Source organism: Rhinolophus sinicus, chromosome 3 (genome assembly GCF_057876585.1).
Source record: "Rhinolophus sinicus isolate RSI-liver-muscle chromosome 3, RSI-T2T, whole genome shotgun sequence".
NCBI classification, from domain to species: domain Eukaryota; kingdom Metazoa; phylum Chordata; class Mammalia; order Chiroptera; family Rhinolophidae; genus Rhinolophus; species Rhinolophus sinicus.
In genome coordinates this window covers 104109105-104136937 of record NC_142503.1, presented here as the reverse complement: position 1 = coordinate 104136937, position 27833 = coordinate 104109105, and the positions used below count along the sequence as shown (strand labels likewise).

Here is a 27833-nt window from a genome sequence, read left to right as displayed (position 1 = left end):
ATGCTGACAGAGCTGTAGTACACTCACTCAATGGACTTAGCTTTCAGTCCACCCAACAAACAGTTCCAACCCTCATGAGAGTCCTCTCCTCACCCCCACCCCAGGCGGAGGCTCGGGCAGGTGCTTGGCCAAAGCCAGTCAGACCAGTGATCATATCCAGTCCACAGCACCTTCCATTTTATTGTTTTATTTACAAACGGGGTAAAGTCAACTGGGAAAATCGGGGTAGGGAGTCAGTCTGGGCCATCCAAATGTGGAGAGATTCCTGGGTCAGTCTCCACCAGGAAGGCCGCGTCTTCTGTCCTTTTCCTGCCCCTTGGTAACGGCCCCTTGATTCCTCAGGGCAGCCTCGCCTGCTGCTCCTGAGCCCTTTAATGAGGGCAGATGGATCCTGGGGGGACGGGGTGGTACGAGGGCTGGGGCCCCCTCAGTTTGTGTAAACCTGAGTTCCGATCACACGCATGATTTCCTTCTGTATCTTGGGGTCCTGAGTATTAATGTTGGCATCGCCCACCTGCCCATCCTCATATCTGCCGAAGACAGGGCAAGTGTGAGCATAAGGGGGAACAATACCAGGATAGTGCCAACCAGTGGAACTGATTTCGGAGGTGTGGCCATCCCACCCCAGAAGGAAAAATCCTTTCTTGCTACTGTTTGGGTGGGAAGAGATTTAGCTTATCTGGCTTTCTTTGACCAGACCCCGATCTATAGCCATCCCCAGGCTCCAAGGGACAGTCCCAGTGTCCCTCCACTCAGGGAGCCAGGGACAAGTCTCAGATAAGAGATGAGTAAAACAACAACATTCTCTCAGCAGTCACAGGCCGGCACGCCCCGCCCCCACTCCTCCAAGCTGTTCCCACGGCACCGCCTGCACTTACACGAAGAAGAAGCGCGTGCAGACATGGTCGGACACAGGGCAGACCCAGATGTTCCCGTGCTTCTGCAGGTCCTTCGACGTGATCACTGGGAAGGGGCCAGAAGTTATACATAGGGCGTTTCAGTCACAGGCCAGGCAGGGGAGGGAAGGCGCGATGCTTCAACATCACCCTTCGCTGGCTTGTGTGCCAACACTTGCACCAGAAATAAAGGCTGGGGACCCAGAAAAACAGACCGGGTGAGCTACCTACCTTCACAAAGTGCTATACAATTTAGATTCCGACTCTGCAGGAACCTCGACTGAATGGATCGGGTCTGGAAGAGAGAGCAGAGCCAAGCAGACTGTCACAGTATTCCCGAGAGGTGGCTTAGCTGGCGATGGTTGTGGGGGGGTCAGGGACATCCTGGGCTCCCGCTGCCCACCTCCTGCCCCCATTTTGCTTTCCCATCATAACCAGTCTGGGTGAATCTACAGCTTCCATCTTTACATTTTCATGTCACTGCATTTAAACTCAGTCTCTGTTTTCATACTTCTGACTGAGGCCACAGGTGACTTTGGAAGTGTGTTCATCTTGGGATGTACCTGATTCCTTCAAATGATCTTCAAACCACCCACCTCTCCCACCGTTTCCTCATCCATCTCTGCAGCCTACAGCTAGCCTGGGGGAAGAGTCCTGCCTCACTGGAGCAGGGCCACTGGTGATACCTGGGGGATGGTATTCATCCTGTTATATCTCTGGACCAGCTCATCCTTGGAAGGCATCCTGTGCTGTCCTTTTCCCATTCCTGTCACAGAACAACAGACCCAGTTCATTCCCCCATTCCTTTAGCAAACATTTACTCAAGAGCCTGCTAAGTGCCAGGCACTGAGGTAGACAACCTGGTGACACAGCGGTGAGAGTAAAACAAGCTATCTGTCCTTAAAAAATGTAGTCTGGTGGAGGTTGGTTATAGGCAAAGAACAAGTAATCACAACACAGTATGGTGAGGGCTGTGATGGGAGCACATGGAGCCCTGTGAGCTACAGGAGGAGAAGGTGGAGCCCAGCCTGGGGAATCGAAGAAGGCTTCCTGGTGACAGCAGGCTGAGAAGTCGGGACTAGAGCTATTTACACAGGAGGGCAGTACCTGGGCAGAGGTGACAGGACGGAACCCGGAGGGAGAAACAGCGTGCCTGCGCCTGTTGGGGGCACAGCCCGTGGCAACGGCCTGGGAGCACGTGTGAGAGGGGAGCTCGCGGCAGGTCAGGCAGGCCTGCAGACCCCGTGAGACAACTGGAGCTCAGCCTGAGAGCATCAGGGAATCACTCACGGCTTCTACAGGGAAGTAACAGGAAGCGATCGAGACGGGCAGGAGGAGCCCAAGAGAGCAGTGACATAACACCCAGGATCCAGTGCCAGGCTGCGTGAAGTGAGTGGAGAGAAAGCAAGCAGAGCAAGTCAGGCCTGCTCCAGTCTCGGCGTTACAGAAAACACTGTGACCAGAGCCATTCAAGAGAAGAGGGAGAAAGCACAGCAGCAGCTGAGGAAGAATTTCCCACAGATAACTATAATGACAACCCTGAGGAGTCCTGCTTCCTTCAGAAAGTCTTCCCAGACTGTAGGAAGCAGTGCCAATTCCCTTGTTCCCATCCTATCTAAACCCATAAATCCATCACCCTCACTTCTCACTGACTAACCCTGTTGCTAACACTTACAGGCTCCACCTGGATTTCTCTGATTTAGATACGAATCAGCCTGTGTGCCCCTCCTGCCAGCTCTCTCTGGCCTGTGCTGAGGACTTCAGTCTCTCCTGAGCGATGGCACAGCCCCACCTTGTCAGTTAGGGACACGGGTCTGTGTGTATGAGACTGAGGGGACGGACAGAGGGACATGAGGCCATCATCGCAGGCCACATGCAGGCGCCCTCCCCACTCCACCCTGGAACTTCCTATTGTCACTAACCACTCGTCAGTGTCTGGTCTTGCAATAGCCATGGTGTAGTGGGGGGATGAAAACCCCTGGACTGACAGCGTTCACTGCTCAGGCTGTCAGTCCATCATGCACCCACACTCAAGTCCCGTCATAGATTTATGGCCTGAATGGAACTCAGGGTAATCAGAGCCTCAGACTAGAACCGCTAATTTCCTCCTCCTACAGGACACTCACCACCTCTCTGTTCCCACCTTCTCTATTAGCCTTAACTGGGTTTAGCTCTGCACCCAAACCTCACGACATTCTCAGCCTGGGTATTTTACAGCAAGATTCTGAGTGGAATTCTCCTTTGGGTTCTACCCCGGAGGCCAGAACAATCTGATTCCTATGGCTGATCTTAGAGATGGCCATCATGATACAAATCCTGTCCCATTCCAATCCTGTTGCACACTGTCTTATCTATACTGACCCAGTTTCCTAAGACCAGACCCTGAGAACATGGTGGCTAGAATGATTTCTAGATGCTTTGTGTCCAAAGTACATACTTATCAAGTCTCTAAATAGGACTAAACAAACAGATGGAGTTCACCATCTCCTTTTTCACTGGCCCTCATTGTAACCTGCACGCTCTGACCAAGTCATTGGAGGCTCTGTTCGTCAAATGGATGCTGTCTACACGCCCCCAGGGGGCACCCAAGGCCATCAAGCTAAGGATACCTTGAGGAAGAACAGAAAAGCAGAGCAGAATCGGGTGGAAGGAAACATCCAAGAAGATAGTTGGCCAAATGCTAGAGCAAATACTAGTTGGACACTTGCACGCATCCCACCCACCGTTACAGAGACTCCCGTTTGTCTGTGGGGCCATCAGAGAGTCAATCATTGAAGCAAAGCCCACCCTGTCAGTCCTTATACTGGTAAGAACACTGTCCCAGAAGTTAGGCGATCTGCTTTCCCGTCTTAGCACTGCTACTCATAGCTGTGTGACCCCAAAGTCATTTAACGTCTCTGAGTACCAGCTTTCTCATCTATAAAGTAACATGGGATTGGATGAGATGATCTGTAACTCTAATAGTAAAGTCCTATGGTATTTTGTACCTATAATCAATTGACCTTTTTGAAAAGGAGGAGAATAGTACCATATGATGTTTTTACGTAATTAGTAAAGTGATGAAGAAAAATAAGACATCAATAGAGACTCCTGGCTCCATCTATAACTAAAGGTATTCAGGCACTTAGTGGTAAACAAAGGCCAGTGAGAGAGGACAGGGAGAAAACAGGAAGAAAGTATCTGTGGGAACCAGGAGAAACTCACTATTTGGAAAATAATAAGCTTCATGAGAGGGAAGCTCAGGCTGAGACAAAGATAAAAATTGAGGAACCTAGACAAAGAAGCCAGAAAGACTACCCCAACCCCACCCCACTTTGGACCCCAGGCAGGAAGAATAAGATCCATTCACACATTCAATAAATATTTATAGGGCATTTACCCCGTGCTGATTCAAGGTAACATTCGGTTCATGACACACTGTCATTTATTTAATAGGACAACGTATACCTACAGATCCAACCTAAGGACTAAGTCCAACAACTAAAACATTACCAGTGACTTATATCTAACAATGTGCTACCCCATCCAAACTATCTGCCTCTCCTTGGGAGGTAACCATCAACCTGAAATTTCTTGTTTCATCACACAACTCACACACACACACACACGCACACCTAAATAATGCTGAATTTTTTGGCTTTTAAACAATATAAAAAAGGCTTGCCTTTTCTTATTCAACTATATTACTAAGATTTTTCCAGGTTGTTGAGTTCCACTGTTTGTTCATTTTCATTGCTGAATAATAATCCATTGTGAGAATATATTAAAATGTATCCATTCTCCTGATGATGAGCGTTTAGGTTGTTTTCAGGGTTTGCTCTTGCAAACAGTATTGCTTTGAACATTCATGTAACATCTTTGGGTGAACATATGCAGGAATGAAAATGCTGGGTAACAGCGCTAAGATTTCTCAGCTTTATGAAATTAAACACAAAATTGTTTTCCAATTTACTCATATACATGTATCTCCATCAGCAATAAAAGAGGGTCTCATGCTTTAACAAGGTTGGCAGTTCAATTCCTGCATGGGATAGTGGGCGGTGCCCCCTGCAGCTAAAGATTAAAAAAAAAAAAAAAAAAAAAGAGGGTCTCATGATCTACAACCTCTGGAACCATCAGCGGTGTTATCAGATTTCTTAATGTTTGCCAATCCACATGAGTGCTAAATGGTAAGTCATTTGGGTCCTCATTTTACTTCCGTGATTAACAGTGATTGAGCAACTTTTCATATCTTTTGGTCATTTCTTCAATGACATGGCTGTTCATGTCATTTGGCTATTTTCTGTTAGGTTGTCTTTTTCCTAATGATTTGTAAGAATTTTTTTTTTAAAGATTTTATTGGAGAAGAGAAACAGGACTTTATTGGGGGCAGTGTGTCCTTCCAGGACTTTTCCAAGTCAAGTTGTTGTCCTTTCAATCTTAGTTGTGGAGGGTGCCGTTCAGCTTCAAGTTGTTGTCCTTTCAGTCTTAGTTGTGGAGGGTGCAGCTCAGCTCCAGGTCCAGTTGCCGTTGCTAGTTGCAGGGGCACAGCCCACCATCCCTTGCGGGAGTTGAGGAATCGAACTTGCGACCTTGTGGTTGAGAGGATGCACTCCAACCAACTGAGCCATCTGGGAGGCAGCTCAGCTCAAGGTGCCGTGTTCAATCTTAGTTGCAGGGGGCAGAGCCCACCATCCCTTGCGGGAGTCGAGGAATTGAACTGGCAACCTTGTGGTTGAGAGCCCACTGGCCCATGTGGGAATCGAACCGGCAGTCTTCGGAGTTAGGAGCACGGAGCTCCAACCACCTGAGCCACCGGGCCGGCCCCAAGAATTTTTAAAATATATTTTTATTGATAATCTTTTGTGCTTACAATGTTAAAAATGTCATCTCCTGATTTGTAGTTTGTCTTTTTACTTTCTTAAGGTGTCTTCTGATGAACAGAAGTTTCTAGTTTTAATAAATTTAACAATCTTTTATGATTTATGATTCCATCTTTTTCTATTCTCTGGATGATTTTGTATAAAATTGTGTAATAATTTATTCCTTGAAAGTTTGGTTTAAGATTTACATGAAAACTATCTGAGCTAGGTGGGTTTTTGTATGTGTGTTTAAATTTTTAAACTACTATTTCAATGTATTTTATAGTTTTAGAGCTATTTAGGCTTTCTACTTTTTCTTGAATCAGTTTCAAGTTATATTTTTCTAGAAATTTATCCATTTTGTCAAAGTTTTCAAAGTAGTGGCCTAAAGATGACAGAATTCTCCCATTAGCTTTTTCAATTTTGCTATATGTGTAGGTATGTTCCCTTTTTCTAATTGTGTTCTTTTTCTTCTTAATCAGTCTAAGCAGCTTAATCTTTTTTTTCAGTTCTTTAAAAGAATCATCTTTTGGATTTTTTGGTCCTGTCTACTGTACCTGTTTTTATTTGGTTGATTTTGGTTCTTACATATATTATCTCTTTTCTTCTACTTTGGTTTATTTTGTTGTTAGAGACATTTCTAATTCTGAGCCTCTGGACCTAAGTTTTCTTACCTTTATAACAGTTATAATTACTGGAGAATACTAAATGATAATCTATATGTACTCTAGCACTGTCCCCTTCGGATGGCAGACATGCAACTATGTGGTGGCTCTCCTTTATACAGACACTATATAGAACAAGAACAAAAGAAGACTGAAAAGAAACTAAGACATGAACCTGGAACACTAAGTTTTAAGTCAGAATCATTATCTGAGCAGGACAGAGCTGGACTCATCTCCTGACTAGAATCTGGACCTCATTCATGCCTTATCTTTGGAGTAAAATGCTTTCTCGTGCATCCAATGTGACTAATATCGTAGTGTGTGATTCACACTATGGCAGTCTACATTTTAAAAGGTGGTTGACAGGGAAGAGAACAACGTCTCCAAAAATGTAAGCTAATGGAAGGGACTCAAGCCTTCAAGCGTATTCAGATAAATTCACATGCACATGTACACACACACAACTTTTTATGACAGAGTACTGCCAACCAAAAATGTAGTACACAGAAAGCCGAGCTTCATCTCTCAGTCATTCCCTGACCTGTTGCCAGGGCCTAGCCCCTACAATGACTAAAACCATCCCCATGGAGAAGCGGACTAGCTAAGACAAAGGGAGGAAACTGGCCTCATTGTAAAGAATCTAAACTTCTAATGGGAGCAAGTAGAGAAAGACAAACTGTGTCCGTAACCGGGGAGAGAGCTGGTATAGACCAGGCACCCACAATGGAGCAGGAGACAGCACAGATCACGTGTTCACAGAATGGATGCAATGTAAACAGAGGCAAGGTGGCCGGAGAGTGTTTCTTACCTGAGTATCCAAAGGAAATACTGGAGATGGGGCTCAGGTAGATGCCTTTGCCATAGGCTGCTCCATGCAGCTTGCAGGGAAACACCAGGATGAGCAATATGAGCCTGGGCCCTCCCGGGGCTGTATATTAGGCAGCCATAGGCTTATCCAGCCCTGTCCCTCCATTTACCTTCTCTTTCATTCAGAGAACTCTAGGCACCTACTCTTGCAAAGCTGATTGGCTGAAAACTGGATGCAGGTTAACCCTTTGCCTATGAAATACTAGGTATTGACACCTTTGAGAGAGGAATGGCAGAGCCACTGAGTCAGTCCCTCGGCATCCGTGCACCTGTCCCCAGGCCTGGATATATACGCAGATTCCAAAACCAGGAATGACGGAATATGTCGCCAGGAGGAGGGACAAACCATTCCTTGGAGTAGTCTCACAGGGCAAAGAAATAATTCTCCTATTTCAACTCTCTGAATGAATAGTCACATAAATTGAAAAGTTCTAACAGGTAATTCATCTAATGGCTGCGATCAGCAATATGTACTCCTGCCTATAGCTAAATTCCCATTCCCCAAACCACCAACACACACAGCCTAGGGCCAAATATACAACAGCCACATTCATTCTATACGCACAGCTCCAACTTCCTCCCTAGGGAAGCCGCATGGCAGGCGGCATTTGAGGATGCTGAGGCAGAACCAGCTGAGCACTCTACAGTAGCTTTCCCCCAAATTGAGTGGTGCAGGGCGAAGTTGGAGAGAAGGGGAAGGGGCACAGCCTCACCTGCAGTTTGGTGTAGGATGCATTGACCAGTCCATTGCGCAGGATCGAATGCCAGTTCTCAATGTGGGACCCACTGTAAGGCAGGGTAGAACACATGTCTCCAAACGGTAGGAGTTTCCCAGGAGCACTTCCATGATTGCCATTCCCACCCATCCTCACCCACACAGGACATGAAGATGGACAGACAGACCTAGCAATGGACATGCACATGGACAGTCATAGGCATGCAAGGTGTGTGAGTGTGGCTGACCCTACATCTTCATTTCTAGTCCCATCCTCTCTGCGGTGTTTTAGCTACTCCCATCCTAGATCCTCAACTGCTGGTTCAGTATTTTCATTTGCTTTTTCTCTTATATTTCAAATTAAATTCCTCTCAAACTCAATACACTTATCACTGATCCCAAATATGGCTTCCAGTCCTGAGTTCATGTCTATTTTGAGAAAAGGTTCCCACCATTCCCTTTAGGTTACCTTTAATCTCTCTCCCTCTCCCGCTCTCCTCTCCCCTCTCCCACAATTAGGCACCAATTGCTGATTTCTTTCAAAGTAGCTTTCAAATCTATCCCCTCTAATCTGTTCCTTCAACCACTTCTTTTTAATATGTAAATGTAATTTCTCCCCAACTACATTACCAGTAGCCTGAGAGTAAAGACCGTATCGAAGGGATCTTTTTATTCTCTACAGCACCCACCACAATAAATATTTGCTGACCAACAGGTTGATAGACACAGGTAACACAAACTCATATACCTCTCGTGAACTTGCCCTCCCACTGCCCTGCGTTAGTTGCTGCCTCCCCTACCCCCTCCCGCCTCCACCCTCCTCACTGGAAGGCAAAGGTGCTGCCGTAGAGCTTCTTGGCGGTCCGGAACCGAGCCTCCTTGGCAGGAGGGCTGCTCAGCAGGAGGAACTGGTGTGAGGTGTGCATGAACTTCAGCTGCTGCCCAGGGTGGGGTGGGGTCAGGAAAACAGAGCAGAAATGGAGATCAGGGAGGGAAGGATTGGGGATAGGGAGCAAATCAGGGCCTGTAATGTCCCCTAGTAAGGGAAATGTGCTCAGGCCCAATGACTACTGTTGATGGACAGAGCCAACCAGGCAAGGCTAGGACCAAGGTGGCTGGCTGCTTTGGAGCCCCTCCCTGCCCCCACCAGCAATTCAGACTTTAGAGGAAGAAAAGTCACTTACCCTGCTGAGAGGTAGTTTGACAATGTGTGACCTGTTGCTGGAAATGATCCTAGGACAAAACAGAGGAAAAAGGAGGACAGCATAAGTGTGTGGTTAGGCCATCCTGAACACAGCAGCCGGCTTGCTGTGCCCCTGGGAGACAAGCAAGGATTCCGGGGCTGTCTCAACTGTGTGGAGTATCCAGGTCACTATCAGGACATCCCCATGGGTAGTAATGCTTGTGCATAGAAATGTAAAAGGGAAACTACTGAACAGAGACCACCTAGGTGCTGGAAGTTAAACAGTGGATGAAAAAAGAACACAGAGGTCAACTGAAAAAAAATAAAACACTAGAAAGGAGGGGTTTGTATTAGGATGCTGAGAACTTATTCTTGGGATTCAGAAATTTAGAATGGGGGCTCAGGAGTAATCCACCTGAGCTCAGAGGAAACCTGAAGGTTCTCAGGGATGGGGAGGAATGGACAGAAAGTTACTGTTTACGCTGGAGAAAGAAACGGAAGAAACTAGAACAAACTTCCTGCAGCTTCAGGGATAGATTGGGCTGTGCGTAGGCTGAACTCAGGGACAGGAGAGAACAAAGGCACAAAACACTGAGGGCTCAGCAAGGGAGCATTATCTCCTATAGTGGATATGGTCTGGTTTTTTGTGCTTTTGTACTCGTCACGTCCTCCTGAATGGTCTGTGCCTGGTCATTCCTCATATAATACTAAAGAGGGAGCATGTTGCATTGAGAAAGTACTGATGTCAAAGGCTGACTAAGGTGTGACGGGAAAGCTGTGTCAGGAAAACAGAGCAGAAATCAAGAGCAGGGAGGGCGGGCAAGGGATGGAGGGCAGTAGAGAATGATCAAAAATCTTTCCAGAAGGGAATAACAACAACGCCTCCAGGCTCTGGACTGTCTACATCACCAGGGAGGCCCTGAGACAGAGACAGGGAGTCGCAGGGGGACACTGACCCTCTGGATGCGCAGAAGCTTATTTGAAATGAACGGTGTTAAGTCCTACATGCCAAGGGCACTCAAAAACCTACTGGTAACCAAGAAACCCCTAAAGAGCAGTTGAGACATCATCTGAGAATCTGTGAGCTCTCTGCAGGATCTGAGTTCTTGTCAAGGCCAGGTGTATCAATAAAACACCAAGGAAAAGCTGCCATGACATCGATAACCTCAGAAAGGAGGCTGACACTGCCTCTATGAGGAAGTCCAGGCTCCGTCCCCAATACCATGTCCCTTTGCCCTGCCCCCGGGGCAAGGGTTCTATCCATACCACTGCAGGAGAGGATGGGCGAGGGGGTCCAGCTTGTCCATCTGCTTCTTGATTTCCAGATATGAGCCCTGTAAGACAGTAGCCATAAGCTTATCTTCCAGGAGTGGTGGGAGCCCTCCCACTTTCCACAGACTCTCAGGGCCCAGGGCAAGGTGGGTACTGATGGCCACACAAAGGCAAGAGGAGATGGGGTTCCCACCCCCAAGGAGCCCAGTCAGATCGGGAAGACTCATAAATAAATATGGAAATGACTGAAGATGCTTACAAAACAACATGCAGGTGGGTCTCCCTCATTTAATGCAATTCCTACAGCCCTAAAAAGTTGATTTTAAATCAAAAAATAAATAAAATCAATGTCCAGAAAGAACAGGCTAAGGAATCCTGTGGTACAACTTAACATAAAGCAGAGTCCTTCTGACAAGTATATCATCCCTCCTTGGTGTGTCTTATGTGTTAATCTGAACTGTGATACATAGGATTTGCTGAGAAGAGGCCCACCTGTAAATGAGTACAAATGAATGTCTATTCATGCAGAGACTGCAGACGAGGGGTGGGGAAGTCTGGTGAGGGACAGCCTTGAGTCAAAGGATGGTCACTGCTCCATGTGGCTGCCCCACCCCTGGAAGGACAGAAGATGTAGGCCCTGGGTCTACTTCCTGACCTCCAAGCCCCCCTCCTCAGCCTCCCAACCCTGAGCAGATGTCTTCCCCTCACTTCTCTAATTCCCTGAGAATTACGGGGAAAACATTACATACGAACTTGTGAAGAAATTCACAGTGAAGGTAAAGGTTAAGAGAGACATTAGGAGTGAGAAAGAGGAGTAACAGAGCTAGAACACAGAACAGGACTAGGAAGACTGAAGAAAACACTGAGGAATCTGAGTAGCCTGTCTAAGTCTTCACTCCACTCCCGTGAGTTCCAAGCAGCACAGGGCCCTTGAGCAGCGCAGGCAGAGGACGGCGGACAGACCAAAGGCAGAGTACCTGCGTCATCTCCCTGATGGACATCACACTATCCAGAGCTTTCTGAAGTCGCTCGTAATTCTTCTTCTGTGGGGAATTCATGGGAAGAGAAGAACCAGATGAAAAGAAGAGAGTAAAATGTGATGAAAAGGAGGGCTAGGGAACCAGCAGCATGTCATGGAAAGAACACAGATTTAATGTCAGACAGTACTGGAATCACACGCTAGTTCTTTCACCAGCTGGGAATCATAGGCTAAGTTACTTAACCTCTCAGCACCTCACGCTCCCTGTGTGCAAATGAAGATAAAACTCCCACTGTCCTCGTAGAGACGCTCTGAGGCTTAAGCAGTGCGTGTAAAGTAGCTGGACAGTACACGCTACACTACAAGAACAGCTGTGCTGGGCACTGTGCTGGTTAGTTTCGTCAGTGGCTAACTGTCAATCTGACTGGGCCATCGGGGTGTGTCTGTGAAGTGCTTCTGGAAGACATGGAACCTTTCAATCACAGACTGAGTAAAGCACATGACCCTCCCTAATTTGGGTGGGCCTCAACCAATCAGTTGAAGGCCTGAAAAGAACAAAAAGGCAGAGTAAGAGGAAACTTATCCTGCCAGACTTCCTGAATCTGGAACACTGGTCTTTTCCTGCCTTTGGACTTGGATCCAGAGACCGCCAGCTTTTGGACTGGAACATACACCTTTGACTCTCCTGGGTCTCCAGCTTACTGACTGCAGATCCTGGGACATCTCAGCCTCCACACTCATGAGCTAAATCCTTGTAACAAATCTCTTTCTGTATACCTATCTCTTACTGGTTCTGTTTCTCTGGAGAACCCTGAGCAATGCAGTACTTTACATACATTATCCCTTATTTTTATAACAATCCACAAGGTAGATATTACCTCTTTTTACAGATAAGGAAGTTGAGGTTCACAAAGGTTAAGTGACTTGCTGACACCACTCAGCTCGGGAACAGCGAAGTCTCATGTAGACTCCAGGTCTGTCTGGCTCCAAAATCTGCATTCTTTTCTTTCATGACATAACTAATTTTAATCCTTCTCCCCTCCTTCTGACAAACTCAGTTATTTATTCACCGAAACAGCTAAAGCTTGGGGTTCAAGAGTTCCCAAGAAACAAGTGTTTCACTTCCTCTGACCTTACTCCAAGCTGCTGTGTCCATGAGAATGATGGCCCGTGGTCTCCACTATCATTTCATGTTCCTGTTCATTAGCCCTGACTTTCCTTCCCAGTGACTGTACCTTAGGGTTAAAGGCCAGGGTCTTGGGATCAGTGGGGTCCACCACAGAGGGATAAGGCTCAAAGATGATGCTCTTTCTTGGGGACTCCAAAGCTGCCCTACACATGGCCACCAGCAGATCCACCACCTTAGGGGCAAGGAGAGAAAGAGGGCAGAGCTAAGTGACTGCCCAGGGCTAGGAGGCACGTGGCATCCAGGACAGGGTCTACCCTCTGGAGTCTCAGCATGTTTCTCTGCTGTTCTTTTCAAAAGCAAATGTTTATGGCTTGTTTTCATTAGAAATAATATAAACTCATTATAAAAATTCAAGCAACAATGAATTAAAAAGTGATGAAAGAAAAGATAAAAATCATCCCTCTGCCCCCAAACAAATCTCTTTCGTCACAGGTAACTACTACTAAGTTTGATGTATATCCTTCCAGATATTTTTTCCTATGGAAATTGTTATTTTGTTATGTAGCAATTTAACAAATTGTACTATGCATACTGCTATATTTTCTTACGTGTTATAATTTTCTATCTATAAATAATAGTTGCATAGTATTTCTACTGTAAGGACACACCATAATTTCTTTAAATGGACACCCTACAGATGTATTAGTTTGGTGCAAAAGTAACTGCAGTTTAAAAGGTTCAAAATAACTGAAAAACTGCAACCACTTTTGCACCAACCTAATAGTTGTGTCTGTTGTTGTTTTTTTACGATTACAAACAATACTATTGTGAGTATCCTTACGTATGAAAGCATTCCTGGAGGTTAAATTCTGAGGTGTGAAACTGCTAGCTTCCCCAGGTTTTCTCGATCCCAGTTCCCACAGCTTTTTGCTCTCCGTACCTCTGCTCCAGTGGCCACCTCCTCTGCAGCTCCAGACATGACTCCCAGTGTGTAGAAGGAGAAAACACACAGTTCACGAGTACAGACGGCTGGCTACATGGATAGATTAAGCAGACAGTGGAGGTTAGGGGTGTGCAGTAAGAAGGGGTTGACCTCAGACAACGTTAGAATGGGTAGGAATGTGGGGCCCTCTGCCAGGAAAAGACAATAAATAAGTAATGTCTAATTCAAATGCCTTTCAGAATTAATGCTGTCTCCTCCAGGAAGCCTTCCATGACCTCCCCAGGTAGTTAGATGCTCTCTCGTCTGAGCGTCTACAATCCTGCTCATATCTTTGCTATACACTTAGAGTGACGTGTCTGCTACCCACTCAGAGTGCTCACAGACTGCATCTTATCCAGTCATCTTGGTCAATATCTGAACCATTTTTAAATACTGAGTGGGGATTATATCTTCAAAATATTCACATAGCCTCATCTTTCCAAATAGGAGTGCTGAGAGTTATTTTCTGAGACAAACAGTTATTTCTAAGAGTCTCAGAGAGTATGGACAGAATTCTGTCTTTACCAGAGACCCAGGAAGAAAACAATAAAGGTGGGCTAAGGAAGAGCGTCCTGGAACAGAGCAGGACGTGTACCTTGAGCATGGACCCATTCTGGAAGACATGCTGTTCATCACACACCACGCAGTACTCATTCAACGTGGGAATCCTCTGCTCCGCGTACTTCATGATCTGGGGAGGGAAGAGATTCTACTGCATCTTTCGGAAGTACAGGCACAGAGAGGGTACAACTTGAGCTTCTTTCCCAGCTACCTCCTCCCTCCCAGCCCTGTGCCCAAGGTAGAATCCTGCACTTAAACTGATGGCCTGATTCTAGAGCTCAGACTATATGTTAGAGTAAAAATAAGACCAGCCATGGTAGAAGATCTGGGTTAAGATTCCCCTTTTCACTACTTAAAACCATATATAACTTTGGGCAAGTCAGTTAACCTGAGCCTTGGTCTCTTCATTTATAAAGTGGGCCGTTATTCACGTCATAGAGGTATCGAGAGTAATGACATGATCCCTGTGGAAGTATCTGGTAAACACTAACAGCTATTAATTAAACTTTAACATTAGTTGTAGTAAGTATGAATGTCCTCTGGGACAGGTGAGTACTACTCCGTGATGGATGGCAGGGGGGCCTGAGAAGCCTCCCCACTACCCAGAACCATCAGCCTATCCACGGGTCCCCCCACAGACACAGCTCTGCGCTGCGAAGAGAGCACAATTCAGAGCTCCTGCAGCAATAGCCTAGTCTTTTTTAAAATGCTTTCTCTTAACATGGCTTTTTCAACCAGGTACATTTTCTGTATTAAGTTGTTCCCATTTCACTACTTTGGGGCTGGGAAAGGAACAGGCAAGGGCTTTTATTCATTCCGATTTATTGAATGAATGCTACATATCCAGCTCAGTGAAAGGTCTCCTTGATTGTGCAATAATATAAAAGATTGTCTTCACAGGCCCTATGCTGCAATGGGGAAGGTGTGGTATGTATACAAATTAATTACAATTCAAGGCAGCATATGGCACGTGACACACAGGTGCCTACAAAACAAAAAGCACCATGAAAGTTCAGCGAGAGGAGACATCACTTCCAGCTAATTAATACAGCTGGAGGAATGGAGCTCTCAGGGAAAAAGTGGCATTGAGCCTTGACTGCAACAGGCAGATACAGGGAGGAGGGCCAGTGGAGGGAATGACAGAACAAAGATAACAGAGATGCAAAAGTGAAAGCATGTCCAAGGAAGAAAAACATTTAAGAGAGGAAACAACCAGTAGTGGCTGAACAGTGAGAGGTCTGCACAGAAAACTGAAGACCACATGAGCAAGGCGCTTGGGACCCTAAGGAAACCATGTCAATGACCCTCATCTTGACACCCAGGCACTTCAAGTTTGGAGTACATCATGGGCGCTTGATCATATGTGCTCTGCAAGTACGGTCTGCCAGTAATGCTGTGAGCTCCCTGAGGATGGGAACTATGCCTTCTTATCTCCTATCTACATGACACTCAGCATAGTTCCAGGAGCAGAGCAGCTCGGGAAATACTTAACTGACTGAGGAGCTGGGAGATGTTAGGCGATCAGACGGGTCAGACAAGAGAGGAAAGGCTTTGGCGTGAGGCTTTGGACTTTACTTACCTGGACAAGGAACCCATATTCCAGAGTGGGGATGTTCTTGCAGTGACCACTGACCTGATGAGAGTAAAGGACAGCCCTCATGAGCCTCCCAGGACGCTGCTGCCTGGACAGACCTCACTCTGCCCATTACCTAGGATTCTCCCAAAGCAGCTAAGCCCTCGCTCCAATCAGCCTAAGTGATCCCAAAGCTGGAGAGAAGACTTTTAGATAGTTTTCCAAAAGGGCTCATCCGTCCTTAACCTTCTTCAAAATTCGGTGGAATAGGTTAGTACAGCAGCTGATTACTAAGTCCTAACCACAACCTAATAAAATCATGTGACATCTTTGGGATGCCCAACCCCAGACTCTGCTTCTTAGCCTACTATCAGAGAAGCTTACTTAACAGTTTAGATGTCAGTTTTCAGCTATTAAAAATACGTGTTCCATTCCACCTACTCAGCTACATGCCCAGATTTGATTTACGATGCCTGAAAAACCACACTCCCACCCCATTTGAGAAGCTATACTCCCACAATTCCACTTCCACCCACCTGACACCCCAGTCAAACCCTCCCCAGGCCATGTACCAAAGGAGAGGTCCGTGCTGGGGGAGGGAGGCCCACGTGCTGGGGGCACAGGAGACCTGCCTGGGGGCTGGGAGGGTAGCCAAACACTTCCACTTTGGGGTTCTTCAAGGTGCAGGAGATGGAGCGGTTCATGAGGCGCCCAACCCGAAGCTCAGGAACAGCGAGTTTGCCTTTCAGCATGGAGTCCTGTATGATGGGGAAACTGGGCGACCTGGAGAGGGAGCAAGGAGAGGCCAAACTGGGCATTCAGTACGAGCCCTAGAAGAGGTTTGGAGACAAGTGGGTCCTCGGCCAGGATCAGTGAAACGACTGGAGCCAAAGAGGAACTCACATATAAGGACAGTTCCATGGGATCTAAACACTGGTAAACAAGTAGGTGACACATCAGAATTGTTTTTTTGTCATTATCTATGTGTGTTCTCCATTGGAACACGGAGGGTAGGCAGAGGCAAAGCCTAGGTCACTGTCTGTGGCATCCAGGCAAGGTATGGAATGATCCCTTGAAAAGGATGCCTGTTTGATTTACTCAATGTGTGTGTGTGTGTGTGTGTGTGTGTGTGTGTGTATTTATATACATACACTGCACTAGGCAAGAATAGTTTCTTCCCAAAGAGCGTGATGTCTGACTGTCCACAGTAGTGGCTGAGAAGCTACAAATCTGGGTCTGTGTTTGCCTCTGCGAAGATCAGAAAGCACCAGGGTTTGGGGTGTTGTCACAAGGGGATGTAGGCCTAAGGTCAAAGAATGGAGCAATATTTATTTTTAGAACTAGGTAACAAATCAATGTACCCCTGCATAAGAGCGAGGAGTTGGTGCCTGTCTCTGACTTGGCCTCCTTAGGATGGGAATAAGGATGAGGCTCAAATAAAGGAAAGATGGAGTGACTGGCACACATTTCTCCAAAGACATTCCACGAGTTAGGTGTTATGTTTTACATAGATGACAGGTATGAATACTTGGGTCAGGAGAAGGATGAGGACACACAGGGAACAGGACCACGTGGGTGGTGTTAGCAATTAAAGGTACAGGATTCAGAGGACCTACGGAGAGGACACCAAAGATAAATGTAGGTAATCAAGAAGGTAGGCTGGCGACTGAGCCAGACTAAAGTGACCAGAGGTGACCGGCCCCTGGGGGAGCACTTACTTGGGGACAGGTGAGAAGATGCTGAGGCCAGCTCGGAACTTCTTGATGGTACCACTTGCCTTGAACCAGCTGTGCCTCTTCTCCTGCTGGGTCTTCAAAAAATCGTTGCTGAGATGTTTCCATTGTTGGGATGTGAACATACCCAGGATTCTAAGGAATCAAAGAAAACAGGCTTAGGAAAGCTCAGGCAGGGGAATAAGTGGAGAAATAGGACTATGAAAAGCAACTAATCCAAAAAAAATAAATAAGTAAATAAAGATAAACTTTTAAAGAAAAGAAAAGCAAACAATCTAGAATTCACATCCAGGGACTGCAGAGGAAGTTGTGGTGGGGGAATGTCAGAACAGCTCCCTCCACCCACAGGACCTTAGCACATGGAAACGTAGTCTTAAAGTACCTCTTTACTCTAGGGGGTAAACACCCACCCCCATTACCTAGTCGAACAGACCAAAAAACATTCTGAGATGCTTTGCCCTTAAAGGCAGATCTCAAAGGTGAGCCCTCAAAAGTGGGGAACCTTGGAATTTATTGCTAAGAATGACTATACTTTGAGGGTGAAACAGAAGTAGTGGGGTGGAGGTGAGTACCACCCTCTGCCTTGTGAAGTGAGGAAAAGTCCTAGGGAAATGAGGGGTACTGAAATTATGTGAAAAGTTACATCCCCAAATTTATGGTTTCTGACTTGAGCTGGGCCCTCAGCTAGTTCTGTCAATCCTGTCACTTGCCATTGATCAGTTCTCTCTAGCGTTACTGTAAGCTATTATTCTAAATCCTTATCATCTTCTTTAAGCAACTAACTTTACCTACAACCAATAACCTCGCTTCCTTCTTAATAGAGAAAACTGAAGCCATCAGATACCAGCTCCCTTCATTTTCCAAGTCTACTACAAAATCTATTTCCTTTTCCACCATTACCTCAATCCTGCCATTCTCTGGAGACAAGGAAACCCTCCTAGTATTACCTCTATCTGTGCTCAGGATCTCAGCCCCTTCTCGCCTCTTCAGGGACCTTGATCCATCCATCACCCCCCTCCCCTGGTAACTCCTTTCCCAAAATCTACAAAAAGTTTCAAGTTCCTGCCACTGATGTAACTACCGCTCCCTCTTCCCCTCCTATCCACACCCAAATTTCTCAATCCACACTTATTGTTTCTACTTTGTTGTCACGCACTTCTCAACATATTCTACCTTTGCCACTCCACTCCAACTGCTCTCACCTTGATGCTAATTCCAACAGAAACCCCTAAGTTCTCCTCTTGCCTATTCTTTCTGGATCTCCTTGTAGAAGCTGCTCTCCTCCTTGCCTTCTGTGACACCATTCTCTTGCCATTCTTCTCCAACTTTTCTGACCTACCTTTAGTGTTTCTTCTTCCTCTGCCAACTCTGCTAATTTCTTGGGTATTTTGTCTGGGTGATAAAGGATGTTTTTATGGTGATAAAGGGTGTTTTTATTTTGTTTTGTTTTTTAAAATATTACATTTAAAAATTTTTATTTATTTTATTTATTTTTTTACTTTATTGGGGAACAGTATGTACTTCCAGGACTTTTTTTTCAGAGTCAAGTTGTTGTCCTTTCAGTCTTAGTTGTGGAGGGCGCAGCTCAGCTCCAGGTCCAGTTGCCATTGTTAGTTGCAGGGGGCACAGCCCACCATCCCTTGTGGGAGTCGAACCGGCAACCTTGTGGTTGAGAGGACGCGCTCCAACCAACTGAGCCATCTGGGAGCTCAGCAGCAGCTCAACTCAAGGTGCTGTGTTCAATCTTAGTTGCAGGGGGCACTGCCCACCATCCCTTGCGGGACTCGAGGAATTGAACTGGTAACCTTGTGGTTGAGAGCCCACTGGCCCATGTGGGAATCGAACCGGCAGTCTTCGGAGTTAGGAGCACGGAGCTCTGACCGCCTGAGCCACTGGGCCGGCCCAGATAAAGGGTGTTTTGCCCTTGATCCTACCTTCTTCTCACTCTATTATGCTCTCCCTTAGCAATCTCTTATTCTACCTATATTAAGACATGTATCAGTGTAATTTCTACTCATACACTGATGTATATTCAACCATAATGACTCCTGTAAATACTAAATCTACGTATCTCTCTATTAAGCATCGCCTCTTGAATATCCAAAGGTTACCTTTAAATATGTTTAAAATGGAACTAATTATCTATCCTCATCCAACAAACCTGCTCTTCTTCTTAAATCCCTACTTAAACTGGTATTACAATTTACCCAGACATCTAGGATGGAAACCCAGGAGTAACTTCCCACTATTCCTTGGCTTATGACCATAAACAGTATATCCAAATCAATCTTCAACTCTTAATGATTTTGTACCCCATAAATCTCTCTAGACTATCATCTCTAATCTCAGCTACAGTCACACTTGGGTTCAGGCCCTCATCATCTCAGGTCTGGTCTTCTACAAAAGCCTCCTACTAAACTAATTCTGGTCTCTTGTCTCAACCCCTCCTACCCATTTTGCACAATGCTACCGGAATGCTTTTTCTAAAGCTAAATAGACCATGTCCTTTCTTTGCCTAAAACCCTTCAATGCTCCCACCACCTATAGTATCAAAGCCCAAGGGCCTCTGTGATGTGGACCCCTCCCTACTTCTCTGGCTTTGGCTCCTACCTCTCTTCCCTTGCAGTGTACTTGCAATATTTAACTTCCTGAAGTTTCCTGCATACATGCTGCTTCAGGTGACTGTGCCCTAGCAAATGTTAATCACTCTCAGAGACTGTCTACATGGCAACTCTTATCCATCTTTGAAAACCATTAATCATCTCTCATTCATTCCTTCACAGCCCTCCATCTCCCACCAGACTGACTCACTCCTGTGCTCGTTCTAAAACGTATGTATTCACTTCTGTTAGAGCATGTATTCAATGGACTATCGGAACTCCACTGAGGGTAGAATCTGTAGTTCATTTCTCTTTGTATACCAAATACTTAGCAAAGTGCTCAACACATTCATTCCACTAGAGCTGTCTGCAGTCCTGCAGCCCCATTCTGAGGAGACAAGAGAAAATGTGAAGAGCATGGCTCTAATTCCAGGGCTGTCCTTTGACTTAAACACTAAATGCTGATGAGCCTCTCCTCTCACCTCCAAGAAGTCTCAATGCCAGACACCCAGAACCACAGGCTCCTCTGCCTAACCATACATTTGCCCCCCCAAATTGATTTTAGTCTTTCTAGGGCATAGCTCAGAAAGACATTTAAGAAAGGAAACATTCCATCCAAGAGTCTGCCTGTCCATCCATATATGTCCACCTCTCTTTCCCTCATATGTCCATCACCAGAAAGATCAAAGTTCTTACTTTTTCAACTGAAGACCCAGCCCAAACCCTTCCTTATTCGATGGCTGGAAAACCTCAATTGATGGTTCTGCAAAAAGAAGAGAAAGCTCCTAGTATGGACATGTCTTTATCCTCCTGGGACTCCAAAGCCCCAATCCAGCGGACCAGCTTCCTCAGAGTCTAAAGGTACTTGAAACAATGGCGGAGAAGGAAAACATTTGCAGCAGAGGGGAGATTCTGGGAGCTGACTGACCAATTTCAAATATCCTCAACTTCTATGAGGAAGTTGAGGGGAAGGGGAGAAATAAATAATATCTGGGAACCAGAGAAAACAATTTCATTAACCAAGAAGGATTTGAGGGGCTTGCTATCAGGTGACAGGGAATGAAGACACCAATGAGAGGAAACTGAAAAGCCCCCACCAATGGCTTGCAGATTACACCAAGGGCCTTATTCAGCCTTGTTCCTAGTTTTTCTGTCTCATGTAACTCAGGACTTTGGATTAGATCAGACTCAGAGAACCCACTTGCCCAAAGTCACTCCCTTACCTGGTCCATCAAGATACTGGGACAGAGAAAATCGCAGCCGCAACACAATAGGTTCTGTCCGGAGGACCTTCCAGGCTGTAGAGACTTCCTCCTGAAGGAGTAAGAGAAATAGTTTCCGATTTAGCATCAAAGAGGAGCGGACCTGAAGCTTTCCCTGTATGGCACACACATGCACATGACAGTGCACGTCACTGTCTGCTGATGGTCTAGGAAAGAGGGGTGAAGAATCCGTGCTCCAAACAGCACTGAGGAGCACAACTCAGGGCCCACGTGACGCGATCCCCCAGTCCAGCTCGATGCGCAGGCAGGTACCAGCAGCACTTACATCGAGGAAGCTGATGTTGATGTGAAGGTCAATGTCCACGTCATCGATAGTTCCATATTCTCTACAGAGATACAGGGGGGAACAAGTGAAACTCATTAGGGAGAAAGAAGGGGACAGAGCCTGAGGCGGAGAAAGCCCTGAGCCTGGGCCGGGACCATGAAAGGTAGAAGGTAGCTGTGTTATCGGCCCTCAGCTACAGCCTTAAGCATCAGCATGACGAGGGCCTTCTCCGGGCCAGAAGCCCTTCTTACCTCAAAGGGGAAACTAGCAGCCTAGAGGGGTCTAAGATCGGATGGATTTCTAAGATCAGATGGATTTCTGCCCCACTTACTCCTGTCAGCCAAGCTCAAGTACGCTGAGCAGCACTCACTACCAGTAAGCTCATAATTTACCCATGTCCACAGACCCGCTGTCACACCTTGAAAAGGAAAAACCCTTCAGCCTTCTAACAGCTCAGAAGTGGCCCGCTCCCCACGCCCCTGCCTTCCCTGCTGTGGGGCCCCACCTGATGGATACAGAGTTCTCACTGTAGATCTCCTTCACGGCTTCAATGTCGGCATCGAGCTGTGGGTGCCGATACAGGTCAGCTGCACAGCTCCCCTGCGTCAGCAAAAGTGGCAGGGGAGGAAGACGGAGGGGAAGAGAGAGGTGAAAAAGAAAAAGAACACGAAAACGCACCAGGACCAGGAAAATCCAACAACAGCAGGACATATAAGCCAAAGACTGTGTATGAAGGGGCTCTTAGGAATGGACCTAGCGGGGATTTCAGTGACAGCTAAGTCTCCCTCTGTTACCACTCACAAGTTTCAGGGGTCCCCCTGCAGGCTTTGCTTAAGGAGTTCACATCGTTAAGTCTCCAGCTTTCCCTCTCAGACCCTGACCAGGACTCTTGGGTGTCCCTTCTACGAGAACTCAGAACAGACTGAAGCGTACAGAATTTAACGCAGATTGCTTCTGTCTGCAGAGTCCAGCATGGCTGCACGTGACCACGCCTGGGTAGTCACGGTGTTAGCAATCTCTGACAGGGTGATTTTTTTTTTTTTTTTAATTTGACTCTAATGAAATGACCCCACTGGTTAGTGAGGGAAGAGTCCAAAAATAATTATTTCCAACTAAGAACGTAGGGGTAGCCTCCATGTACAGTGCATGTACTTTACTCTGGGAAAGGTATGAGTCCCAGGCAAGAGCAAGGCTGCACCAGCTCTGACGAGACCATGGTCAGACCACACCAATATTGTATCTCTGGTCCAGAATAATCTTCCACTCCTGATGGATCCAGAGAGAAGCACATATTTCAACTGTCCAACATGGATCTTAGGGGCTGTAATCTCACCTGAACTCCGTAGAGAAATTCCTCTGATTCATTATCTCCCTCCGAATCATCATCATTCCAGAACTGGCCTTTGATGTCCTAGTAAAGAGAAATAAGAGAACAACTCTGTTGGTCCCTGTTACCCCATGGAATGAACTGGGGTGATAGGATGGGAAACAGAGCCTCACAAAGAATGGGAGAAGGTCCCGTGGGACAGCATGAGCTCCTAATCCCTTTATTCTCTTCACCTCGCCCTTTGGGAGCATCTCAGACTCTTCCTGAATCTGGTCATATACACGGCCTAGTTCTGACTTGGTGGGATGGAGAGAAATAGCAGTATGATCGACGGTCTGGTAGACATTGGGGTGGGATGCAGAAGAATTCAATGTCAAGGTTGGCTCCCAGGCATATCTAGGTTCTAGCATAAGCTGGCCTCTTCTAGGATCATCTACGGACCCAAGGCAGCTCCAACATACCTAAGTTCCCTGGCCTTGTCACTCTCTTTCTAGTCCTTTCCTTCCCAAGAAAACCCACCTTTACACACACCGAGTAGTATTGTTTCCATGCCCCGTCTCCTTTCTTTAATTTCAAATACTCACTCTACCTTCCGAAAGGGTGGGAGGGGAACTACCAGCAAAAGGGGAGGTTCCATCTACCCCTGGGTGATCAGTTACTGAGGTGGGCAGTCATTTCTCACCATTGGGTCAGTGGGTCACACACACTCCCCGGTCAGTGCTAGGCAGCACCCCTCCATACCACCAGCTGAACCCAGGACAACGAGACGGGCATTTAGGAGGCCACAAGGGAGACAAGGAAGGGGGTGACGTCAGGGGCTGACGGGAGATCGGCTGGGGATGGCAGGCTCTGCTGTTGTGGTAGTAACAAGTCACTGTCCTGTGGAAAGGAGACAACAGTTGGTTTCATCACCACTCAAAAGCTAGGCGGTGTATACACAGGCACACGTTTATACATACACTTTGATCATACATATGTACAGACACTTGTACATAAAGAAACATACTTGCGTGCATGCATACACACTTCTACACAGTTCTTTAAAGATAATGAACCGTGAAAGCACTAAAGAAACACAAGACACTACTGTTCCATTCAAGCTGGCGAGTTGGGATTGGAACAAGTCCCTGCTCGAGCTCATAATGCTGTATGAACCCTGAAGCCAGAAATAATGGTGGCAGGACCAGAGGCTTATGCTCCTCGGTCACAGCAGTTCACTTAGAATATTCTTCACAGTACCTGCTCCCAGCAGAATCAGATTCTTTGGGGACTTTTTACCCCTCGTTACTTCTCCAAATTGAGTCATCATCTCTTATTAAACATCAGTATCCCTAGAAGCCTTTATATGACAATCACAGCTAATTTAAAAAGCCATCAACACTGAACAGCTTCTGGTAGACATGGTCTGAGTCGTCATGACCAACATAATGCCCTGGACTCACCTTGCAGCCTACTCCACAAATAAAAATGCAATAATGATTCCCAACAAACGCTTAGAAAAACACGAACTCCTAGTCCTTTCACAAAAGTGAGAACCAGTTATAGGCCTTCCTGGCTCTGCATACATCTCACTCTCACCCACCCCAATTTTACACAGAGGTGTTCTTGGTCTCTAATATGGTTCTGTTGAACCTTAGGTTTCCAGTAGATCCGAGTTCTCAAATGGGCTTTGTAGATGTGTAGTACGTATCCGTATCACCAGGGAACTTGTTAAAAATGTAAATTTGCGGGCCCCTACTGAGACCTACTGAATTAGAAATTTGAGATGGGGTCTAGTAATCTGTGTTTTAGCAAGCCCTTCACATTATTCTGATGCATAATAAAATTTCAGAAACACTGTTTTAAATCCTTGTGTGTTCAAGGGGCCTGTGGTCTGTTCCTCATATACCAACTTAAACCCGGTAACTGACCTAGGGTGGGCACATAAGGCATACAGCCAGGGCAAACAGCATGGCAGTCCCCTAGCTGACAGTGCTGTCTCACCCATCAAAAACAATATGCCAAAGGAAATGACAAGTGATGTTCTTAGAGATGACATAGCTGACATCTGAGATTTGCTTTAAAACACTACTCCAGCACAAAAAAGGGGCTGGAACAGGATAGATGAAATAAATATGGCAAAATGCTGATTGTTGATGAAGCTGAGTGATGGGTACATGAGGATTTGTTTTTTTTTCTTCCCCCTTCTTCTGCCTTCCCCTCCACCCCTACTCTGCTTCAAGCCGTTGTTACTCAGTCTAGTTGTGTAGGACACAGCTCCCTGGCCCATGCTGGTATTGTGAGCCTTGTGTCCCCCCGGCTGAGGCAGTCGGTCGCCAGTCCTTGGTCGGCCACTCACAGCAGCTTTCGCCGGCTGCTGGCCACTCATGCTGGCCACCAGCCACTCATGCTGGCTGCCGGCCACTCATGCTGGCCACCAGCCACTCATGCTGGCTGCCAGCTACTCATGGCAGCACATGGTAGTCCATGGCAGCCCAGCTCCAGGAAGAGCCGTTGTTCACAATCTTAGCTGTAGATGGCGCAGCTCACTGGCCCATGTGGGAATGGGACCACGCTGCACAAACCACTTGAGCCACCTGGTCGGCCCTACGTGAGGATTTCTTGTACTCTCTACCTTTGTGTATAGTTGGAAACTTTCATAATAAAAAGTTTTAAACAATCAGAGGCTACTCGTAGACTCTTGATGTGATGTGGTTATAACTAATTCAAGCCAACTAACTCTAAATGTGAATAGGAAGATTACCCCTGAGACTCTACAACTGTCTCCTTGCTGTTCTTCAAACATACCAAGCGTGCTCCCACCATAGGGCCTCTGTCCCTGCTGTTCCCCCTTCTTGGAATGCTTTTCACCCAAATGTCCACATGGCTTGCTCCTTCACTCTTTTAGATCTCTGCTCTAAGGTCACTTTGACCACCCTGTATAAAATAGCAAAACGCCCACATACACATACTAGCACTTCGATCCCCCTTCCCTGCTTTATTTTGTCCACAGTACTTATCATGCTCTGACATACAAATGTTTATCTCCCACCAGAAAGTAAACTCTGTGGTAGCACAGGCTTTAACTGTTTTCACTGGCTATTTTGTTAGTCTCCCCACACATACTTATTAAATGAGTGAATGAATGAATGAATGAACCATCTGCTGGATACCTGAAGCAAAGGGCAGATACAAGAACCTAAATGCATCTACACAGACAAAAATCATATAAAAATGATTTCAAAAAGCAAGACTCCATTCACCTTCAAGAGCAGCTGAGAACCAGAATATGAAGATTTGGGGGCTGGGTTTGTGAGACTTGAAAAGAAACAGTCAGGCGATGATCTGAATGATCACAGAGGAACCAAGAGGGAGGCACTGAAGTCCAGCCTAGGTTGTCTTGGGCTGGGTGGTAGGATGATGGCAGCGTAGACGGGAAGTACCAGCTTTCTGGAGGTCTTCGTCACTGAAACACTTAGCTTCTCTCCAAGGACTGTTGCGGCTTGGTTTCTGCTGTTATCACAAGGAGAAAAAGGTAGTTGAGAGGGAATTTTTCTTGTCCAGGGAAGAGACAATTCAGAGACCACCATCTTTTTTAAACCAGGCTGTTACAGTGAAACAGACTCCCACCTTCCACTCTCAATGCCCACTCCTCTGAAGAGATTCACAAGTTGAAGAGAAAAGGGAGTGGCGAGTCATAGAATTCATAGAATCACAGACATTTTCAAGAGGAATAAGCCTGAAAGATGACCTATTTGAAAGCTTTCATGTTATACATAGAACGCTCAAGTGTTGGGACGTCAAGCAACTTGCTTAGCAGTAGAGTGCAACTGGGACTGAAGCACATTTGACAGATCCTAACTACATCCGATCTTCATGTGATGTGCTTATAACTAAAGACGTTGTTCATGAATTAGGCGAGAAAGGAGGTGAAGGAGGGAACCTTTCAAGAGAAGCTGGGCCAAATACAGACTGTGTGAGGTGTTCCCAGAGAAGGGTGTCGTTCAGCTCGGCGTTTAGCTTGGATGATGGCAGCTAATATAGAACGCTTTATGAATTTTCCTGGGACTAGGCCAAATGTAAATAAGCCTCAAGTCTGGATCACAAAGGTCTTTCCCTAGGTCCGCGGGCGCTTCCCGGTATGACAACTTTACATCTAGTCAAAGATCTCCACGGTTAAACTCTGGGTTTGACTCCCAGCTCTGTGGTCCTGGGAAAGGAGGTTACTCTGCTCCGTACGGGTGCTCCTTTCTCAGAAAGACGGGGCCACTGAACAAGAGTGCGGGGGAGAACCCACAGAGGGAGATTCGAGCAAGCCAGCGCTATGTCGGTGGACGGGGAGGACGGGGTTTGCCCCCAAACACGGGCGGCCACCCGCGCTTCCAGGACAGGCCCTGAGACCTCCCTGAGGGGAGCAGTTAGAGCTCTTCTCCGGTTGCCTCCGGAGACCCCAAAGGCACCAACACCTGCCTCCCGGGAAAGAAGCTCTGTGCCGGATCTGTGTCGCCAGGCGCCCGGCCTTGAGCGAAGCCTGTCAAGCCTAAGAGGGCGGATCACGGCCACCCGCTTTAAACCCCTCACTTCATCCACCCCGGCCGAGATGGGGCGGGCCCCGCACCCTTCCCGCGGCCCGGCCGCCCCGCCCCGTCCCCGTGGCGACCGCCCCAGAGGCCGGCCTCGCGAGTACTCACGGCGACCCCGGGCCGCGCGCGGCCGCCGCTGAGGGGACGAGCGGCCCGGGACGCCCCGCGGGGGCGGAGCGGCAGGCCAAGGGGCGGGGGCCGGGCCGGGCGGGCGAGGTCGCGCTCCCTCACGCCTCGTCTTTCCGTCACGGGCGCGCTGAGCCACTCTGCGCAGGCGCGCACGGCGATGCCGTAGCCACGTGGCCTGCTCCGGACCAACCGCCCCGCGGCCTGCCCCTGGGCCCGCTGTGGGCCCGACGTCAGGCTCGGGGCGCCTGCGCGGTAGTGGCTGGTGGGGAGG

The 27833-nt window shown here is 47.1% G+C and overlaps 1 protein-coding gene across 8 annotated transcripts; it reads right to left on the bottom strand.

The window, feature by feature from the left end:
- Positions 1-160: 160 nt before the first annotated feature.
- PARP6 (poly(ADP-ribose) polymerase family member 6) lies at positions 161-27709 on the bottom strand. Of its 8 annotated transcripts, none has more exons than XM_088796851.1 (24): positions 27542-27707; positions 26114-26363; positions 23554-23750; positions 22878-22955; positions 22050-22144; positions 21545-21605; positions 21220-21310; positions 20693-20759; positions 17382-17531; positions 16236-16446; positions 15670-15723; positions 14125-14220; positions 13488-13580; positions 12654-12779; positions 11417-11482; positions 10434-10501; positions 9169-9217; positions 8810-8922; positions 7983-8055; positions 7211-7280; positions 1583-1662; positions 1128-1191; positions 879-963; positions 161-530 (listed from the first exon to the last, which is right to left on the bottom strand). In XM_088796851.1, exons 3-24 carry the CDS (start codon positions 23554-23556, stop codon positions 428-430), a joined length of 1896 nt encoding a protein of 631 aa, XP_088652977.1. In that variant the 5' UTR covers positions 23557-23750; positions 26114-26363; positions 27542-27707; the 3' UTR covers positions 161-427. The 8 variants fall into 8 exon arrangements, 6 of the variants coding, with proteins under 6 accessions (XP_088652977.1, XP_088652978.1, XP_019591535.1 ...); XM_088796852.1 differs by having other exon boundaries at positions 8810-8919; XM_019735976.3 differs by having other exon boundaries at positions 26114-26360.
- Between the last annotated feature and the right edge of the window lie 124 nt (positions 27710-27833).

Coding starts and splice junctions, on each gene's coding strand:
- PARP6 (XM_088796851.1), bottom strand. Junction 13,581..14,124: donor AGAATGGGTCCATGCTCAAG/GTACACGTCCTG, acceptor CTATCCATGTAG/CCAGCCGTCTGTACTCGTGA. Junction 964..1,127: donor TTGTATAGCACTTTGTGAAG/GTAGGTAGCTCA, acceptor GCCCCTTCCCAG/TGATCACGTCGAAGGACCTG.